Consider the following 21,769-nt stretch of genomic DNA (forward strand, 5'->3'; position numbering starts at 1 on the left):
GTTTCTGATGAATATAGATGACCTTTTATTATAATTTTCCCTCAACAGGGAAAAAAATGGGGTGAGGGAAGGAAAAGTGTCGGTTTGGTATGTTGGATCATGGATGAATGAGTCATTTGATGGAGTAACGCAGGACAGGAGTACAGACACTTGTCATCAACCACAAGTTTGTGTACTCTTACGTAAGTTCATTACATGACTATTACCCGCTTACCATTATCACAATTAAACTGTGAACTAAAATATCTATTATCTTCTGATATCTATTTATGACTGTTCCCTTATTAGACTCATGTAACCTCAATTTCATCAATCCTAGCAATTAAGTTATTGTTTGAGTGTGTTTTTATTCAAGCACTAGATCATTATTCATTTCCTATTAAAGTGAAGTAGGTAATCTAGTTTAAACTTCATATTCAATAAGGAAAAAACTCATCTGAGTCTGATATTTCATCTGTTATGGACATGACATGTTGCTGCTCATTGTTAAAGTTAAAACATGGATTTTTGACTTTTTTGAAGGATGCAGATAGGTGCATGTCCTTTTCACTTCTAGGAGATGTTCACCAGGAAGGAACAAGACAATGTGTACATAATGGTTTTTCACTTTTTCTGGAGTCATTAGTGAATTTCCAGCAAAATGACAAGAACCAAAACCTTATATACATGATCACCCTTTCTCTTGATACAGGGGAGAAGGGTATGTATGTTAAAAATAAGGTAGCTGGAATTGTCAAATTACATTTGGTCACAAGCTAGAGAGACTGAGGGGCCATATAAATGTTATCAATCCATTAATAAAGGTTTTGAAGCCCCCAGGAGCAATGAAAAATTCACATTCCAATGAATTTTTTTTTAAAAAAGTAAAACATTAAATTAGCATTTATTCAACATTTTGTTCCACTTTCCAGCAAGAGATCAATACAAGTTCATTTAGAAGTATAAAAGCAAAAAGTGATTGTGACAACAAGAACAAAACCTGTGATTATTGTTTAAAATGGGACGAGTTAACTAAGATCTATTGCTTCATACAATATAAGCTGTTTAGCCTTGGATTTTACTCTTGGTATCCTATAATGGCTATTTTGATAATCATTGATTGATAAAGTTGAATTGTGGTCCCTAATCTGCCCCTTATCTTTGGTAGTTATGAGCCAACTACAACGAAAAGTAAAATGTGCCATAGTTGTTTGCACCCACTCTAATTAGCTTATGCAGTTATGCCTCAACCCCTTGTTTTTTTGGGACAGCTTTTGTCGGTCACAACTTTAGAATAGTCAATATATATTGTAAAAGCAAAACAAAATAACTCAAAGTCTTTATACTCTAATGTTATATTTTGAGTTCTGTATTGAAAAGTCTAACACAACTCTTCTTTTTTTATCTAACTTTGGGATCCGCTTGCATGCGAAGTTACGTATTGTTAAATGTTGTAGTTTGAGTTATTTTTTTCATAATCTAGTTTTCTATCGAGCTTCATGATGTAAGGGGGTTTGATCTCATTTAGGGTATATTTGGATACTCACTATCGCTAATACTAATATGAGTTTAGCATCGGCTTCGAGGTAAAAAGTATATGAATTATTATTTATATTGGGATATTATAAAATTTCTTTTCCATTTATGTGCCCGAACATGTGTTTTGGTAGATGAGAAACTAAACTAAAAATAGTGCATTTTTGTGGTTACGTTGGATACACCTCAACCATATATGCCTATGATTATTTTTTGTAACACTTGAATGGCGTTGTTGGGCCATTAAATTTAATAGGAGTTAGGTTGCTGCTGGCCTTGCGATCTGTTGCTCCATTTACTGAAAGTGTCAGGAAATGGCCCACGCTTTTGCAAAATACAGCCCTTGTCAGACCCTACTATATTTCACCAAATTAAAAAAGACCCTGTCATAAAATCCGAAGCCCCACAATTTTTTTGTCTTTATTGTTTCTTCTCATTAATATTTTATCCACACTCATTTTCACTTCCTCACCAGAATGAGAAAGAAATAAAAAAATCATTAAGAAATATAAATATAATTTCGTATGTGATATAATGAGATAGGAAATCAAACTCAAGAGTCAAGATGTTGTTTAAGAATTAAGAGAAATTAAAATTTGTATCACTTGAACCAACTATCCTTCAGCGACTTTTGATTTAGTAAAAGATGTTGTGCCTTCATTCGTTGTGTTTAACATCCATACTACAGATGAAAGAAAAACAAAAGGAAGAACCTCAATACATGCGTAGCATGCCCTTCACTCTTTGGTCTTTTCACATGTTTTGTCACTCCGTTGTTGGGCTTCTGCCGTTTATTAATCCACCTGGAATACGTTGAGCAATGCACTTGAATGTAAAGGATGACACATTATTTGGGCCTACAGTTTGTTGAAGTGACATCAGATTATAAGCCCAAGTATAGATTATTTTTCGGTCATATATGAGATTTTTTATTAAACGTTTGAGTTTAATTTCTATGCACTGACGGTGTAAAGATTTTTTACACCGTCAACCAATCAGATTTCAAGTATGCAAGAAAAACTATTTTTTTTATTTAATTTTATTAATTGACGTGACACATCTTACAATCTGATTGGTTGACAGTGTAAAAAAACTTTACATTGTCGGTGCATCATCATTTTTCTCTAAACTTTTATACGTCGGTAATCTTCTTTATTATTAAACTTCTTTTTTTTTTCTTGCAATGAAACATTTGTCAAAAAAAATGGTAAGAATTAGGGGACATGTAGGTTTGGTTGGGGAGGTCCTAAATGGTGCAATTTATCTTTCCGATGTACCAAATTTTTTTTTTGTGAAATTGAAATAAAAGCAACAAAACAATAACATTTATCCTTAGCTAAAAGTGGGATAAGATCCTTAGGGGGTAGGGACCAAAGTGTATGGAGGTCTATTGAAGCCATATGATCAACACAATATTTATACTTATTATATTAGTAAAATTGTGTGGTACAAACAGTAATGAAGTAAATAATTATCAGCTATGTTTAAAAATTTTTAATTCATGTATTTCATGCATATTATTTGTAAGATATTAAATGATGAAATCATTGGAACAGGAAGAATTTTGTCGTCAATAAAGATCATATCTGGCTCAAATATGATTATCTTAAAGTGCGGTATGTCTTTTCTTATTTCATATTACAACTTAAAGTACGGTATGCATAAGGATGACAAAAATAAGTGTGGGATGATAAAAATAGATTTTCCTTAAAATGGATTTGAGTTGCCAAACACTATATAGCCTTCATGCTTAGCTTAGCAAAAAGAATATGGGAGTGACCACATACATCAATTCACAAGTTGGTAAAGAGTTTGCGTTTGAACCCCAAACTCGTTCCAATTAAAGAAAAAACAGTGCACCCCCAAAATTCATTGCATTCAGCATCGAACCTAAGTAAGAAAAGAACCTTGTGAAACATTTTTCACCCTACAAAGTTTTGCTTCTTTTGGAAAAAGCAGGTTCCTCTCTCACTCTACTTTTATTTAGTCACTCACCAAGATTAATGTCCATGACTAGACACCAACCTCTTTGTTTTGGCGATAACAACGGTTAGAAAACATTGCAAAAGTCTTGCTATTTCCATTAGTAGAAACTCGTATATAAGCTTCTTTGATTATCATTAGCCAAAATGGAAACATAAACTGTTTGCTTTTGAAATGAAGCAACATTATTGACATTGAAATCAAGCAAACAGGGCTGTCCCTCTTTCACGGTCAGTGTCCCTTCTCATTATATTCACTGCTAGCTGGGTAACTCATGGATTCAAAAGTGTCAAAACATCATAATTGATTATGAATCTTCGTTGAGAGTAGGGAAGTTTTTCGTTTTCCTTCACACGTAGAAACTGAATTTTCTAATTGCCATTTTAGGAAAAGCATTTTCGTGTCCACTCAAGTGGAATGCGATGTGAAATCCTAATCATAGTAACGTAGTCATGTGACCAATCCAACCTAATAGGCTAATGTGACTCAATCCCAAAACCCAAGCAAACGCGTATACTAAAACAATTCATATGTATTTAAATTGGATGAAGTCCTCTTTTGGGGGGTTTTTAAGTTTAGTGGCACTGGTTCACGTGAAGTAATAAATTATCCTAAAAAGTTTAAGTTGTTGGGCAAAAGTTACGTGAAGATTTAATGTCATGTTAAGTAACTAATTATTCTAAAAGTTTAAACTTTTTAATAAAAGCCACATAAATAATTTTATATTATTATTTCAAACAGCTTACAAGTAGTTAAATTATGTGTTGGGAATGACTAAGTTATCCGGCAATGTTTCGGTGAATAAGGATCAAAGCGTAAACGTTGAAAATCCAACATCTTGATTGGTGCCGAAGTAGGATAAAATAGGAAATAAACAAGAACTAAGAAAAATTTGAAAAGTAATAAAACAAAGTGTGATTTGATCAAAACAAAGATAAAAAATGGCTTAATGACATCTTGTTTTCAGAGTGTTTAGTATTAAAACGTCCAACCAATTGAACATGGGTGAAAATTTTCCTTCGTGTAATCTCGAATTGATTTAGCCTTCGAGTCAAAATTAAATCCTTCATTCTTCTTCAAACCGCCCATATATCAATAATTCACAACTATGACCTCCAATTCTATAGTTCTCAAAACAAGCTCTCGGAGGTTAGTTTTCTATTATTGATTAGAGTGTCTTGCCGAAATTTGTTCTGGCTTGGATATATGGAAGTGTCAATGTGATTTTTTTATGACACTTATGTCAAGTGTATCTATATTTTGTGTCTTGTTAGTAATCTACTAGCTGATTGAACTTTGGCGTTTTCGGTTGGTGGGCGTGTTTTGACTCAGAGGTGGGTGGTTTAGGAGAGACCTCTTGCGGAGTTCGTTGCTCTTAATGTTGATGGTTACTTTACAAGTAATCTTGTTATTGCGGGGTTTGGTAATTTGGTTCGTAATGTCCGCGATAGGGGAATGTCACGATGGATTTCTTAGCCAAGTCTTTGTTTGACTTTGTTCTCCATGCTTTTCTTCATTCTTCTTAATTATGCTTTGTTTGTGAGCTTTTAGGCTGAGGAAGAGAGCGGGAACGGGAGTAAGCCCTCCTCTTATTTGAAATTTCAAAATTACACAAAATCCCCAAGTTGAGTATACTCCACAAAATAACTATAAAAGGGTCATTGATGGATCTTAGATGCTGGTTTCTATAAATTCATCAAACTCTTCTCCCTTAATAAAAAAGTCTCGAACAAAGAGATGCATTCTGGATTTCTCATAAGCCTCCTCATTCATTTCTTCCCCTTCAAAACTACCTTGCAAACAGAACCTTTAAAGAGTGATATTCCACTATACGCCCTAGACAACTACTAATATTATTATAGGCTCGAAATTGTCTATAATAAATTAACAAACTTCAAAGCTCACAAACAAAGAGTAAATAAATAAAGAAAACAAATAACTCAAACGTACAATTTCAGTTCTGCAAATGGCATGAGTTGGTCCCGCATTTCCCAAAATATCTACGATGATGCTCCTGATGATGCAAGCATGCATCTTTTTTTATTCATTTAGTCAATCAATGGCTTAAGAAATGTTTCTATAAGCATAAAAGATTTAAGAATGAGCTAGGTAATGAGTATTTTAATTTTTCTAGTTAAATATTAAAAAAACCCTGTGTATTATGATTTTCAATAAAAAATTATTTTAATACAACTACACTTGTCAGCACGCTAATCTAGTCAGCTATACAGTTTTTTATACAAAAATATAGTCAACTATACCAGGGGCGGACCCACTAAGGGGCCAGGTGTGGCCACACCGGTTTTTATTGTTTTTTTTTTTAAATTTATATGGTTAAAAAAAAAGAAAAATTATTTATTTTCTATCACCAGTTCTCAAACACGCACGCTTCTTCTCTGTTCTCAGTCTCACTCTGTTCTCTCACGCGACGGCGAGTCACGCCTCCGCCTCTCTCTGTCGATTCACGGCCGCACGGCGGCGGCGCACGCCTCTGGATCTCTCTCTCGTTCCTCGTTCGTGCCTCTTCCTGTTCTCCAAGACTCCAACGAACCAACAACGAAGCTCAGTGCTCTCCATCGAACCAACAACGACAGTGCCTCTCCCTCTCAACTGATTGAAGCTCTCACTCTCAGTCACTCACTCAAAGTCAAAACTCAAAAGGTAATGCTCTCAGTCTCTCACTCTCAGTCACTCAAAGGGTTTGGGATTTGGATTCTTGTTCTAGGGTTTGAGGAAATTGAAATTGATATGTGGAAATTGAAATTGATATGTGGAAAAGGGTTTTATGAATTCTTGTTGGACATCTACTTGTCTGATGGTTGGTGTTGGTTTTGGGGGTGTGATTATGTTTGAGGTTTGTCTTGCATTTCGTTCCTTGCTGGTTTTGGGGGTCTGATGGTTGGTGTTTGTTTTGCATTTCTGATGGTTTTGGTGTTGGTTTTGGGGGTGTGATTTTTGTTCCTGATATGAGATGTTTTCTCAACTGGTGTGGGTGCTATTTTCTGTTCCTTGCAGACTATATATGGACTTCAATTACAAGTGACATCTGTTTTTCCTTGTGTAGCTTGAAATTGAATTACACACTGAATCTACCTGATTTTGTCCACATTAATTTTATGCCTAAATTTGGTTCCAATATAATGAACGGACTAAAATGTGAAGGACATATTTCTGCAGTTACTTTATATGAAGTTTGAATTAAACACTCCCATAATCAACGTACAGTTGCAGGGGATGTATGAATGTTATGTTGGATTTGTTTTCTACATGGATGAATATAATGTGGGATCTCTTTCATTATTGTAGAACTGGCAGGATTGTTGGACTCTTGTTATTGTTGGTTTAAGTAATTTGCTGGACTTTTGCAAGGTGCTGTTTTGGCAAATTGGACTATATTGTAAACTCTTCTATTTCCATGAGAAACTTTCTCTCATGGTTTTATCTATAATATTTTTCTTTTAGTCTATAATTGCTTTTATGTTTAGCCTCACTGATATTCAAAGTCTGGATCCGCCCCTGAACTATACCAACATAAGATAGGTTGGATTATTATTCTTACATTATAATGGTACTAGAATTGCTGCTACAACACCAACGAGGTATAAAGCTTCGGATTTGGTTGGTCAAGTGCAAGTTGTTACGTTGTGTATTTTTATTTAAATTACAACTAGGGATTGCACAATTTTAAAATCCATCCACCCCGGCATAAAAAACATCCACTTGGAAAAAGAAAAAAATCAATTTCTTTAACCAGCACTCATGTTCACGTAAAATCCAAACAACACCTCTGCTTCATTACCAATTCACGTTGTTACTTGTTCCCTCCAACACTCACAACACACAAGCCTAGAATCATTGAACCCAACCAATCCACTAATAATCAATTATGCTCCTGCTTCCATAAAGGTACTTATATCCATTAATAAAAGCGCAGCCACCAATTAATAACACTGGTAAATAGTTGAGTTTCTTAAGCATTTATAATTTAGTGTTCGATCCCTAAATGATATGTATGAAAAAAAATACTCACTCGGTTTCTAATATTTTATTGTTTTAACTTTTGGCCTAATTTCTAAAACTTTTGTTGTTTTACAAACTCAATACATTTTTTCTCAATTTATTTCATGTATATACTCTCATTTAATATTATATCTCTTACCTACCACATATTATTTTCACAAGTTTCTTAACTAATAACTATTATTATCTTTTTTCACTCTAATTCAACATTAAATAGGAGTGTGTTTATATCAACAAATATACCAATGATTATACTCTTAAATAATGCGCATAACCTTAAACAATAAAAGATCGAAAACAAGAGAGTATTTATTTGAAAGATCTACCTACTTAAAAGAGTAATGATATATACACACCTCATTTTTTAAACACTCAATTTCCACATCTTTTTATTTCTATTTCTCACATCTTCTCATCTATCACATCTCATATTTTTTCTCTCTTATTTTTTCTTTTCTTCATATCTCTCTCACAATTCCACCTCTCTACCTCAACCTCTCTACCTCAAAAGAGAGGTGTGGATGAAACATTACTCTACTTAAAATGATCTTTGTGAAAATATCGGTGGAAGAAAAAAACATGTTAATTAATTGACATATTGGTATTTTATCAGTTACTCTTTCTCGTAAAAGGTAAAAACTGACAAGGTACTCAAACCCCACAAGCCCCTTGCCATTTATACCCTTTTGATCCCTTCCTCTTTTTCCCCTCTCTTCAGTGTCCTTATGGAGCCTTGTGATAGGTCTCTCTCGTCATAATAGTAGCCTTTGTCTGACTGCTTTTGGCCAAGAGAACTGATTCAAAGGACACCCTTCAATCTTGATAGAGACTATTCATCACCATGCTTTCACATTTCCCACAAATTCACCCACTTTGCATCCCACATCACAAAAAACTCTTCTTCATTTCTTTTTCTAATTTTCATTTTTAATAGCTAGCTAGATGTACACTATAACTATATATAACAGTACTGTATATTTTGTCTCAATATTTTTCGTGAAGCTAAAATAACCTGATGAATCGCCCTATTAATTAATGAACCAAAGCTTGAAAGCTAGCATATGATATAGCATCTTTATATAAGGAACGAATTGACAACCACGTGTTTGTGATAGCTATGCATCCCAAATCAAGAAACGTATAGGTGGTGTCATAAATACCATAACACAGAAAAATGCAACAAATAAATCATAGTTTATATATAAAAGATCAGAAAAATTTAGTCAGAGCTAGCTAGCCCTGATGAATATCTAGTATCTCTGGTTAAAAGATTTCGTCGGTTTGTTAGTTTGACTGACCCAGATCAAGACAAATGAGAGTTCCCATAGCTTTTCCCCTTTTCACTCTTTCACCTCAATAGTAAAGTTATGGTTTTTGACTTTCTCTATGTTGTGCTTCCATTTGTACATGCTCACAAAAAGAAGATTATTTCAATGGGAACAAATTGAGTGATTTTCTTAAGAGGGTCTCATGAGAGGGTGGAATCCATTTTTGTGCAGCCAAACTTGGGATGGTCTTATCTGTGGTGGGAATCCTGATGATGCTGCAGCAGTTGCTAACAAATGTGGAGGTCCCATTTGCCACTGTTGCTGTTGCTGTTGCTGATCGGACATTGATAGTGAAAGATCACTTCCAATTCGGCCTCCATTGCTGCTGCTGCTCGGAACCTACATAATACACAACAAATTATATCTGGATCAACTTCTTTTTCTTCAGAATCAATTCTCAAATCAAGAAGCAAGAAGCGTTGCCGCTTCTGACTTCGAACTCAATCATGACAAGATTTATGAACATGCCCTAATTAAATTCAACATGGATCCTAATTAACAAGAAGGATGCTTCCTGATTCATCTCTCATTTATATATACAATTAATAAATTAGCTAAAAGAGAAATTAATTGAAGAGGTACTCACATGAAAATTTTGGGGGTGAAGGTGTGCAAAATTGTGAAGAAATTGAGGCTCTCCTGGTGATCTATATGGACCATATCTGTGAATTGCATTGGTGGGTGGAGATTGGAGGTGAGTTTGGCTTAGAAGCCATGAGGCTTCACTCTCTCCGTGTCCATTTACATAGCCTTCCATGTTGCTTATACTACATGGTTTTGGTAGTATATTCACCAGCTGAACACAAAGGCCAGGGTGATTGATTCAGGTAGAATTCAAAAGAAAAATTAAGTGCACTAATCAGCAAATAACAAAATGTTAAGTTGTATCATACTAACCTTAGCCTTGTTTCCCCCATTTCGCCACTGAGATTCTGGTGGTGGCAGATGCTGATCATTCGCAGTATTTGGGGCGTGATTCCCCAATGCTTGACCATTGCTATGCTTATTAGAGCCTGAATTACCCAAACTCAAATCCAGATTATGATCAGCAGGTTTGCCCGAGGATTCTGCCACCCAACAATTAATAACTTCAATTAGTAGCTGTGATTGTGATTAGTAAAATATAAACACTTCAGTGCATATAAATCTTACAGTTCATTTCATACCAGAATTGAGCTCATTATCATAGATGCTTGGGTCGAAATTGGTGACGGCCTCTTTGCCATTAGATTTTATTGCTGCCTTGTCATATGCCCTATATACAAAATGTGACCAAAAAAGTTCAAAACCCTAGCAAGCATTTAGATTCATGGATACTTTTAACTAGCAAGAAGCAAAGCACATACCTTGCAGCTTCAACCTCAGTGTCAAACAGACCCAGATAAACATACCTGGTGAATGAAATCAAATTTTATGGCATAAATAAACATACATGAAGTTCAGGTCAAAGAACAGAAGTAGAAAATTATAACTAGAACCTACTTTTTGCCTAAAAATTGGCCCATTCTAGCCTCCCATCTTCCACACTTATGCAAAGTTACACCTCTATACTTGGAGCTTCCTCTCGGACATCCCGTGCTTTGCCGGCGAAGTACGTGCACAAACTCTTCCTTAGTTAGATTACTCATCTATTAACATAGCATTGAACCAGATAACAATCACAATTCAACATGGAAAAATTAATGAAGTATATGTTTGAATATATATAGTGGAAAACCAAGTTGAGGCCAAAATCACCCTGAACAGAAGCATTTTCCCTTAGTGTCAACCATAATTTTGGCCTCACCATGAGTTTTCCATCCACAGAATCTCTCTCACCTGCTTCAAGTCATCTTCATAGTCTTCAATGTTGAAGTTTATGTCAGCCTCTACTCCCCGGAACTTAATGGCAGCTCTATCATATGCTCTGGGCAAACATAGATGAATGAACACAACCTTATATTTCCTAAAATGGATTTTTATATGGATTTGCTTGGAGATACAGAAAAGTAATATCATAAACTGAGCAAAGAAGGAGGGAAAGAGAGAGAAAGCAAGTGCTCACCGAGCAGCAGCATGTGCAGTGTCAAATCCACCTACACAAAAACCACCCAGACAAAACTTTCTCATCAGTCATCCCTGAAAATTTCCCCCATAATAATAACACCCTCTTCTCTGTCTCCCAAATCATAACCATCACAAACTATAATCATTCAACAAAAAATAAATATAATTAACTACTCACTTACCCAGATACACTTGTTTTCCACAATCCCTGAAGAACAAACAAACAAGCAGAACCATAAAATTTCAGTGTTGAGAAAACTAGTAATGAATTTCAGGATTGAAGATACAAAGTACTAACCATATGTGAGACTCCCATCGACCAGTTCTTCTGTAAAAAGTAACTCCTCTATACTGTGAGCTACGCGACCTTGGTCCTCGGCGACTCTTCTTCAACGGCTGCGACACTTCAACTGATTTTCCGTTTCCGGCACCGGGAGCTTCCGATTGACAGAATTTAACTCCTACCCAGTGAGCACGAGGGAAGGAAGAAGAGCTTCCACCACCACCACCGGAGGGTGTCGCCGTCGCCGTGTCCGCCCCCTCCACCGGAAAAAACTGGCGGGTCACCGGCGGGTTGTCAGTATCCATGGGCTCGTTATCATCATCATGGGTGACAGAGAATCCGAATATCTTGTTTCTTCTGCCGACCAGTTCAGCTCCGGCGCCACCGTCTTCTTCAACTTCCGATCCGTCTTCAACGACCACCGCAGAGGAGCTTGAATTGGAAAGAGATCCAAGCCTCTTAAACGAATTCGAACACTCCTCTGATTCTGAATCTTTTCTCTTAACAGGGGAGCCATTCAGATCCCACATTCTTCTTCTTCTTATTCTTCTTCACTTCTCTGATATCAACAACAAACAAATCACTCAGAATTTTCAGCTCAATGAATCAATCAATCATCCAGATTTCTGATTCTTCACATCTCTCAAACCAAGAAAAAAGGGAGGAAGAAGAAACAATTGAACTCTGTTGTTGTGTTGTTGCTCCCTACTGTGTATGCCAACACTCTTTGTCTTGGGTTCTCTGCCTGAGAATAAAATAATGGAGATAAGGAAAAAGAGAAGCTAGTTGCTGAGAAATGTTCAGAACTGTGTGTGTGAGAAAGAGAGAGGAAAGAAAAAACCAAACCTACGACGAGTGAGAGAGAGAGAGTGAGATGTTGGAAAAAGGTGCTAATAAAGAAGGAAGCTGATCAAAGATCTTTGAATTCCCCTAACTGCCCAATTCAGCATACACGAGGCCACTTTCACCTAGCTTAGCTCTCGGGTATCCACTGCTGACAGTAGTAACTAAATATCTCATCAAGTGTATTGTACTAAGCAGTTAACGACTAGTCACAACGATCGAACTTTTGACCTCGTGTTTAAAGAACGATGTGAGCAACCACCACACCGCGCTGCATCTTCTCTTGGCTCTTTCTATTGTTTAAATTAATTTCATTTACATAATTATGAAATTTCAATTAATGTCGATATCTATATTTTGTTTTGCTTTCTACTGGAGGAAAGTCATTTTTTATTTCCTTGTTGTGCCAATACGTTTTTTTTAAGAATCAGTGTACTGCTGTTTATTTCCATTTTAACATGCTCATTGAATGAGTTGTGGTTAAAATAGGGAAAGAAAGAACCATCTCTTTCTTTAAACAACTTTCCCACGTTAACCAAATCGAAAAGCATCTAACTATCTTGCAAGGAAATAGACAGCGCAAGGAGTTCTAAAGATGAATGATTACTCCAAATAACCTTTTGTTAACTTCTTCATCTTCTTATTAAGATTTAATTATTCATGATTAATTGTCCTACTATTTTAGTATTTTTTAATCGGATTAATCTCCTTTAAGTTTATATACATGGAATTTGTAACTGTGCTGCAGATATTTTAGACAGAAATACCTGTGTTATTTGGTTGTGTGTGAAAAGGGTCCCCTAAATCTCTGCTCCATTTTATTTGTTCAGATGTTTTGGACTATATACTGTCTAGATTTTTTGAATGCAATTATTAACCTTGCAAAAAATCAAAATCAGAACATTAAGGTGGTGAATGAATCAAGCATCCACGCTAGCCACACCTCCTCCAACCATTTTTATCTTTTTAGGATTGTGACTAAGTTTTTTATTTTACCATGTGGGGGGATGCTACAGGTACAGGGGGGTCAAAAGAGGAAAGTAAATAGGGGTGATAGAGGAGGGTATTTTGGGGAAGAAGTAAAAGGAAATGAGAATAATAATGGAAGTAAAAGGAAAGTGTTTCTACAAAAGTCCAATCCAAGAGTACGGGAAGAGGGCCATCTTTCCCTCTTTCGTTCGCCAGTGCCTGTACCTCGTATTTATTAGCCATTCCTTACCACTACTACGTCACTCTCCTTAAACTGCGCGTGTTCTCCCAACATTACTTTGCATTATTCATTTCTGCCTCAAAATTAATTTGCACAAGTTTTGTATTCTTGTGAGTGAAAATGATGAACAATTCGTTGATTTTGTTCCAACTAAGATCAAGTAATCTCATGACAATTTGAAAAATAATGAACAAGTAAGGCGGCTTAGGGTTAACATTGCGCTCAGAAAAGTACTTTGTATAATAGCTTTACATAAAATTTGCTAACACAATAAAAATTTAACTCAACATTATATATACATATGTTATTGTTTATTTACTTGACACACTACTTATTTTTACTAAACTCTGTGATTTTTTAGATTTTGAGATCTCCTCTTGTTCGTTTATTGATTTGAGTATATAAGTATTTTCTGCAAGTACACCTTCATTATGACCACACAACTTTGTCTCACCTACAAAGCCAAGTCAGGTTACACGCCAGCTTTGAAGATTAGGAGAGCTCATAAATCTCACAATTTTGTTTTCCCAATTAAAAGGTCATACATATGAAAACAACGAGCTCTCGATATTTTTCTTCCAAAAACTAATATGAACACAATTAATTAAAAATGAATCTATTTAATGTATATGGGAAAAAAGATAGACACATGGATTTTATACATTAATTTGACATGATTTATGTTTAATTATTTTTTGGGTATCTTCACAGCCGACAACCATAAGACTAATTTTATAAGACTTTAAGATTATGTTAAGTGAGTAAGTCTCTTCCAACAACTCCCTCTATATGCACTGCCCAAAGATTGAACGTGGACTAAAATTAATATCCTCCCAATTTTTAAGATAGAACCCTGGACTTTATGATTATGTTAAGTGAGTAAGTATCTTCCAACAACTCTCTATATGCACTACCCAAAGATTGAACCCCGGAATAAAATTAATATCTTCCCAATTTTTAACACAAAAAATATAGCTATTTTCTAAATTTTAAAATCAACACTGAAAATAGATGAATGAAATTATACTCACCACATGGGAGCGTTATCTTACTCTAAAATCATATGAGGTAGAAGTAAAGATTTATTTTACTCTTTTCATAATATCTTTTTGTGTTTCCCGAAATCTTTTAATAATATACTAGTAACATTTAAGTTTTTAAAAAATAGAAAAAAAATACTATTTTTTAAATTGAATTTTTGTGAAAATTTGAATGTTTTATTATTTTAAGGTGAGCTATCTCAATTACTTAAGATAAATATTATGTAAAATTATTGCTTAGTTTGTCAAATAATATCTTAACAAGCTTGCTTGGGAGAAGGGGTTTCGTAGAGTTCTCTGCAACGTGGACTGTGCTGATTTGGTAACAGTTTTGGAAGATGCTATAGCAGTGCACTACTGCACTTTCATGCAGAACTCCTGGTGCTCTTTCAGATTTTACTATTGTTGCAGGGAGCTTGGGATGTAAAGGTCAATTTGATTTACTGGGATAGCAATGCACTAGCAGATTTATTGGCAAGACGTGGTGCTTGCAGCATTTCCTATGGGTTTTGAGTTATTGATATCCCCGATTATGATATTAAGCTCCTTCTTTTGAAGTCTCGTTGTCGGTTCCTTAGGTGTTCTTTATTTTGTTGTAATTTTCTAATGCATCAAAAAATAATATCTTGACGTGTGATTTGGAAAATTCTAACTTATGATAGATATTAAAATGTCAATAAATCACTTGAGTTAAAGTAATTTTACCCAATATTTATCTCTGGTGATTTAAACAACCTATTTTAATGTAATTAATTTAGTGAAAATTTGATTTCAAAGAGAAGTACTGAAAATTTGTTTCCACACCATCAATGATGTGAAAATTTACTTCAAACAACAATAAAGTACTTCATCCGTTCTAAAATATATGTTGTTTAAGGTTATGCATATGTTTAAGAACCAATTATTTGATAAATATTTTGATTGAAATATCTCTATTTAAAGTTGTGTTATGTTAAGGAGAGATAAATGTTATTATTGGTTAAGTGGATTGTAAGAGTTGTGATAGGTGAAAATTGAAGGTGAGAACTAAGAGATACTCCATCCGTTCCTATTTAACTGTTCACATTGAAAAAAAAAATGTTTCTATTTAACTGTACACTTAGCATTTCAAGAGAGCATTAAATGATGTTTTTACAACAAATGCCCTTGTCAGTACAATAAATGAGGAGAGATAACACGTACTTTAAAGGGTAAAATAGAAAAAATAATCTACACTTTTTCTAAAAGTCAACAAAATTAATCACACCCTTAATATGTGTGTCTCAACTCAAAGTGAACAGTTAAATAGGAACAAATAGAGTATAATACTAAATGAGGGTATATAAGGAAGAAATAGAGTGCATTGATTTTGCAAACAACTTATATTTTGGTATATAGTATAAATTCTAAAACAACTTATATTTTGGAATGGAGAAAGTAAAAACTTACTTCAACACCGACAACCAATTTATAGATAAACCATAAACGCATTCGATAACAAAAAAAAGATAGTTGTCATAAAATGCATTAATCAAACTTAAGTTGTAATAAATAACAATAACTTTCTCCAATTTATCATCAAAGAAACAACGACTTAAAAAACCTTAAAGAAGTAAGTTTGTCAACTGCGACTTTAAAAACCTTAAAAGAAGTAATTACTGTTATTGACGACTTTAACTAATTAACACCTTGATTCAATGAATGAAAGTCATATTTCTTATTCATGATTTTATTATAAAATTCATTATATTATCCTCTTGTTCAAATTATACTAAAAAAAAAATACTTCATCCGTTTTTTTATTATAAGTTACTTTACGTGAAATATTTTAGTTCCTAAATATAAGTTTTTTTTAGATCTAGAAAACCGTAAATATTCTTTTTTTTTTTAAATTTACCCTAATATTTAATATGAAAGAGATGTTGAAATTTAGAATATTAATTTAGATGGAGAAATTTATAGGAAATTAATAAGGATAATATAGGAAATGCTAATAAATTCTTTTTTAAATTTGTTGTTAGTAAGTTTTTTTTTAAAAAAAATTGCTGTTTAACCACTTTTCTTAATTTAAGAGAAATAATTAAGTAAAAGTATCTTATATATGAACGGATGAAGCAGTAAGTAGTGAGTTCTACGCTATAAAAGCTAGTCACATATCACACTGCACATGTAAAAAATCCAAAGTTGACAATTATAGATGTTTAAATTTCATTATTTCATTATCTTATTTTGATATTTGAAGAAGTGGAGAAGAATAAAGCCACGTCACATAGCACACCCCAGACAAAATACTCACTCAACAAATCCAACCTCAGAAATTATACGAACGTGCTGATAATATAAACAGCATCTCTCTCTTTTTTTTTCTCTCTCTCTCTCTCTCTCTCTCTCATGAGTGATGAGACAATGAAATGAGTGGAGAACAGAAATTCAAAGGCATAGCAAACCTTCCCATAATGGAAGTGAGACGAGGCTATCTCTAATAGATTGTTTGCCCCAAGTGGAAACAATACCAGCGAAGTGGGCCTCTTTTCATTCAATTATTCAAGCCCAGGCCCACACCTTTCCCTCTCATGCAGGCCCACTACCATTATTATCCTCACCTATATGTATCCGACCTAACTTTCCTCCCTTCACTTTAAAATTTACATATTATCACTCACACCTAACTTTTGTTTCACTATTTTGGCACTATGATCATACACCTATAACGGTGTCTGCATATTACAACTCCAAACTAACAAAAAAATGGATCATTAAGGTTCCCTATCTCTCACCATGTCCGTGAGGACCCTCCTCAATTTCCCGTTCCTATATGATTACTAGTGGACAAGCATGATATGCCATGTCTTGTTTGTTTATTTTCCACATAATGATAATTATTATTACCAAGTTTACATAAATCTTGTCTCTTCGTCACACCTATTCTTGGATCAAGATGACTGAGTTCCATTTTTACGTTGAGAAGACCGAGTTACAAATAAGGGTTTTTTAAGGCATGTTTCACTTTCACTAAATGCTTCATGTGTCGGGGGGCTTATGTTTCAGTGTTAGCCTCACTGATCTTATTGGATATATATGCAACCTAATATGCATGATTGAATATATTTAGTGGGTACATCTCTGATGATTATGTTCGTATGAAAGTCAAAGCAAACAAATGTGCGATGTCTGATTAAGCACAAAGAACCAATCAATAATAAAGAATACATGGAGAAACCATTAAAATCAGTCATACGACCCTAAATAAATTTTTGGCTAGGTCATGAATGTCGTGAAGAGATGACCAAAAAAGGAATCATGATATGCGTGATTCAATTTTGTAATTATGTTTGACTACTTATAGTAATTAAGGAGTTCAATGTTCATTCTTTGTTATTCTGGGTTGAGTTAGCTAGGGTTTGGTATCCTAACTTGTATCTTGGAGGCTTATTGTGAGAACAATACTAAAATTGGATATTAATTGCTTAATGTTTCTCTATGTTGAAAGTTTTTTTTTTTAAAAGCTCTATGTTGAAAATTGACATTCCGTTGGTTGTAAGATACAATTAATTTTAGGCAAACTTTTACATGCTGGTTGGTGAGGGAGGGTTATAATGCTGTTTCTCTCATATCCAATCAATGAATGCCAAGTGGAATTATGTGCCATACCATTTTAACTTATAAATTTTTTAAGTTAGTCCTCAAACTATTTACCATATGCTAAGTGCTACCCCCACATGATAAGTGTCAATCTTACGTACTTTCCACCTTTATTTTGGCCACTTATTTAATGTGTGTGCTTCATTTATATATCATTTAACCTCATTTTAGTAGTTTATTATAAATCAAGTTTTAGGTTAGATTTCATGTCAAATACTAGTTTAATCCCCATATTTTGTGTAGGAAAGCATTGGTTCCTTAATGCTTGAAGCTTGCTTGAAGCAGGGAAAATACAGAAGTGAAGATGACTTCCTTGCTCAAGGATTGCTTGAAGCAATCATTTTACAGCAAAGATATTATTTTCCAGTGAAGATTGCTTGAAGCATGCTTGAAGCAATGTTAAGACGGTGGAGAATTCTTCACAACGAAGGAAAGCTTGCTTGAAGCCGCTTGGAGCAATCTTGAAGCAACCCGAAACAGCCATGAACACTATAAATAGGGGAGCTCGAAATTTGTAAGGGGGTTGGCCATTTTTCTTCATCTTTACACACACCCAAATAGAGAGAAACAAGGGAGAAAGCTTAGGAGTCTGAAGCGGAAGCTTGGGTGCCGGATTCGACGGCGAGACATAGCGGAGTCTTCGGTTATTATTTCTTCTTCTTCATGATTTTAAAGCTGTCAATGAAAATGGATAGCTAATATCTCTTTGTTGGGATTGGTTGTAGCTTTTTGGCCTTTATGCACTCACTTTGATCTTATGTTTCTATGGATTGTTTCAATGATTTTACTTTGTTCTTAATGCTTGTTTTAGCTTGATCACCTGAGACATGAAAATGGATTTGATAAGTTTAGTGAGAACTAGCTAATTAAATCTGATCTAGGTAAATATCATCTAATGAATCTAAGATCTAGAGATAGGATTGGATCATTGGTCAAACTAACATCTATGCTTAATGCTTCTTGCTTTATTAATCAATCAAGAGATTGATGATTAATTTAGTAAGATGATGATCTTCACATAGGGAGACAGTGTAGCAAGATAAGATATGATGTGATGAAACTAATCATAGTACATGGTTTATGTAGGAAATCTTAGAATGCATTTGAGTTAATCGGTGAATTCCAATTCCAACAATCGTCTCCTCTTGATTTTAAACCTCTTTTATATCGTTTTGTTAAGGCTTTTCACTTATTTTCATGTTCAAACAAACAATCAATCTTTTTTGAAAACCATCGTTTGAGTTTGTTGACTATTGAACGGCGTAAGTATTACACCTCCCTGTGGATATAACAAAACCCTTTACTATACTACAACTGAATCTTGAAAGAGATTCAAGAGTACGTGTGGTGAAAACTCTTTCAACACCACACCAAACATATGCATCACTGGCACCTTCTGTTTCCCTGATACAGATAATTGGTATCAAAATATAATCCAAGGAAGTAACGCCACTCATAGACTCTTTCAAAAAAAAAACGCCAACTCATAGACCACCCCTCAGTATTGAGCTTGCACTAGCAATTAATGGCAACAAAAGACTAAATTCTATGAGGTGCTTCACACAACCAGAATCATGAGTCCAAAAGCTAAGGCAGACTCCCCAGCACAGAACGAACAGAGGAGGTGATCAGATCCCTGTATTTAATTGCCAAGATCTGTATTCCTCTTTGTACAGCAAAACCGTCAAAACGCCTATCTCCGACGCCGCACAATAGTTCAAGACATGACAGACTCGACGAGTTAAGCCACGGTGGGATTCTTTCTTTGATCTTATTTTTATCTTCCCCGACCCCTGTTTTTTCCGCCACCATCTTCAACCTCCGTCATTGTTGGGATGACGACGATAATGGGTGAGGATCTCGCGTGGTAGACTCGGATTCATGGTCCAATCAGGCTTGGATTCGCTTTGGACCCCCAATTTCTCCAGAAATCCAGTTCAGATGGGTTCGACGAAGCATCGATTAAACCCCTTTCCATCTGGGTTGTGGGATAAAATTAATTAAAAAACATAAATAGTTGAGGGATAAAAGGCACAACCTAAGAAGTTTAGGGACCTAAACTTGGCATAATAAATTTACTAGTCAAAGTGTCAAACAAATGATTTGGCATCTTTCTATTGGTCATTAAGTGGGGGGCATGACTGCTGTTTAAAATACAAACAACATTTTTAAGTTTGCCTTAATTTTAATAGTGTGCAGGTTAATTGCTTTTCGATTTTGCCTAAGTGTGTGTCTAAGTCAAGGATAAAGTCGTGCCATCTGCTAATTAATAAAAATGATTAGTTAAATCAGAATGTTTATGTGGCCTTAATTTATAGGTTCAAGCATACTGCAGAATCAAGACTCGTGAGCTACAAGGATGTGCCAGAGTTCATTGTATTTTGCCATAAATTAATTATTTTATGAACTCTGGATTATGAATTAATGATTCACGGTTTGATATAGAATATATTAATGCTCACGGAAGAGACAATGCATTGTCTGTGGCAGCATATCTCTACTTTTGCGTAAGAAAGAAAAAAAGGACATATTCAAAGAGTAGCGTCTTGTTTCATTGACATTATCGAATGCGAATATTATAGGCTTAAATATGTTGGAGGCCCCTATAAAATAGGGTTCCTTTGGTTTAAGCCCCTACAAAATTTTTTCTTGGGAATAAGCCCCTAATGAGAAAATAATATATAGTGATAAGCCCCTGCCGTCAACTTCCGTTAAAAAATATATGAGTCAGCAAACGGAGCTGACGTGGACCTTTGCCACCTCATCAAGTGGGCCCACAAGCTGTTGACGTGGAAATGAGAAGAGAAATATGAAAATGTCAAATGTGGGATTTGAACCCAAGACCTAGAGCATAATGGGCAACATCCTTCCCACTAGGCTACAAGCTGCATCTTTAATACAAGTGCAAAATTTGATATATATCTCATTTAAACTAACAATTTTTTTTAAAAACACCATAATCAGGATTCGAACACCATAAATGGAGGATCATACTCAATGTCCTTACAATTGAGCCACTGGCTCATTTTGTTATTCATGCGCACAACAATATATATATATATATATATTATGTAAAAAAAAGAACAAGAATTCAACCCCACTTAAATCATAAAAAACTATTATTTTGTTCTTTCAGTATATATACTCATTAGTACTTAAAAAAAGTCAATATATGAACTCTAATAAATTTGTAAGATTTAACTTTTTTACGTTTTAAAGTTTTGTAAATATGTTTTTCTATTTACATTTAATATTTTATTTTGTTTCAAATTGATACATTATATAAGAGCGTCTAAGAGCCTAAAAATGTAATTTTTAGATCTACCACATCAAATTTATTTAGCATTATCAGTTTGTTTTTAAATATATATTTAGTTTTGCGCTAAAAATACATGCATAAATTAGGCATTGACTTAGTGGTTAGAGCCTCCTCCATGAACCTCTATGTTTTGGGTTCAAATCATGCTTAGGACATTTTTAAATTTTTGGTTGAAATATTAGCAGCTTCAGTTTAAATAAGATATATATTAAATTTTGCACTTATACTAATGATGCAGCTTGTAGCCTAGTGGGAAGGATGTTGCCCATTATGTTCTAGGTCTTGGGTTCAAATCCCACATTTGGCATTTTCATATTTCTCTTCTCATTTCCACGTCAGCAGCTTGTGGGCCCACTTGATGAGGTGGCAAAGGTCCACGTCAGCTCCGTTTGCTGACTCATATATTTTTTAACGGAAGTTGACGGCAGGGGCTTATCACTATATATTATTTTCTCATTAGGGGCTTATTCCCAAGAAAAATTTTTGTAGGGGCTTAAACCAAAGGACCCCTATTTTATAGGGGCCCCCAACATATTTAAGCCAATATTATATGTATCATGT

The 21,769-nt window shown here is 34.6% G+C and overlaps 2 protein-coding genes across 2 annotated transcripts; one reads left to right on the plus strand and one right to left on the minus strand.

Annotated features, from left to right (window-relative positions):
- The first annotated feature begins 4,606 nt into the window (after positions 1 to 4,606).
- On the plus strand, positions 4,607 to 6,967 carry LOC130737250 (uncharacterized). Its single transcript, XM_057589005.1, has 3 exons — positions 4,607 to 4,647; positions 5,871 to 6,159; positions 6,805 to 6,967. The coding sequence occupies exons 1-3, from the start codon at positions 4,607 to 4,609 to the stop codon at positions 6,958 to 6,960; spliced, it is 486 nt and encodes a 161-aa protein (XP_057444988.1). The 3' UTR covers positions 6,961 to 6,967.
- A 1,680-nt stretch (positions 6,968 to 8,647) lies between these two features.
- On the minus strand, positions 8,648 to 12,050 carry LOC130740849 (floral homeotic protein APETALA 2-like). The gene is made up of 10 exons (XM_057593560.1): positions 11,191 to 12,050; positions 11,075 to 11,100; positions 10,891 to 10,921; positions 10,665 to 10,752; positions 10,329 to 10,474; positions 10,193 to 10,237; positions 10,013 to 10,101; positions 9,744 to 9,913; positions 9,433 to 9,642; positions 8,648 to 9,185 (listed from the first exon to the last, which is right to left on the minus strand). The coding sequence occupies exons 1-10, from the start codon at positions 11,703 to 11,705 to the stop codon at positions 8,976 to 8,978; spliced, it is 1,530 nt and encodes a 509-aa protein (XP_057449543.1). The 5' UTR covers positions 11,706 to 12,050; the 3' UTR covers positions 8,648 to 8,975.
- Positions 12,051 to 21,769: the final 9,719 nt, after the last annotated feature.

The sequence above is a fragment of the Lotus japonicus genome, chromosome 2, assembly GCF_012489685.1.
Source record: "Lotus japonicus ecotype B-129 chromosome 2, LjGifu_v1.2".
NCBI classification, from domain to species: domain Eukaryota; kingdom Viridiplantae; phylum Streptophyta; class Magnoliopsida; order Fabales; family Fabaceae; genus Lotus; species Lotus japonicus.

Bases quoted from the DNA above. Each gene is read 5' to 3' on its own strand.
- LOC130740849 (XM_057593560.1), bottom strand. From the start codon at position 11,705: ATGTGGGATCTGAATGGCTCCCCTGTTAAGAGAAAAGATTCAGAATCA. The intron at 10,102-10,192 runs GTATGTGCTTTG...TTTTGTATATAG, and splicing joins ACTGAGGTTGAAGCTGCAAG to GGCATATGACAAGGCAGCAA. The intron at 9,914-10,012 runs GTATGAAATGAA...GTTGGGTGGCAG, and splicing joins TGATAATGAGCTCAATTCTG to AATCCTCGGGCAAACCTGCT.
- LOC130737250 (XM_057589005.1), top strand. From the start codon at position 4,607: ATGACCTCCAATTCTATAGTTCTCAAAACAAGCTCTCGGAG. The intron at 4,648-5,870 runs GTTAGTTTTCTA...TTCTATCACCAG, and splicing joins CTCAAAACAAGCTCTCGGAG to TTCTCAAACACGCACGCTTC. The intron at 6,160-6,804 runs GTAATGCTCTCA...TCATTATTGTAG, and splicing joins TCAAAGTCAAAACTCAAAAG to AACTGGCAGGATTGTTGGAC.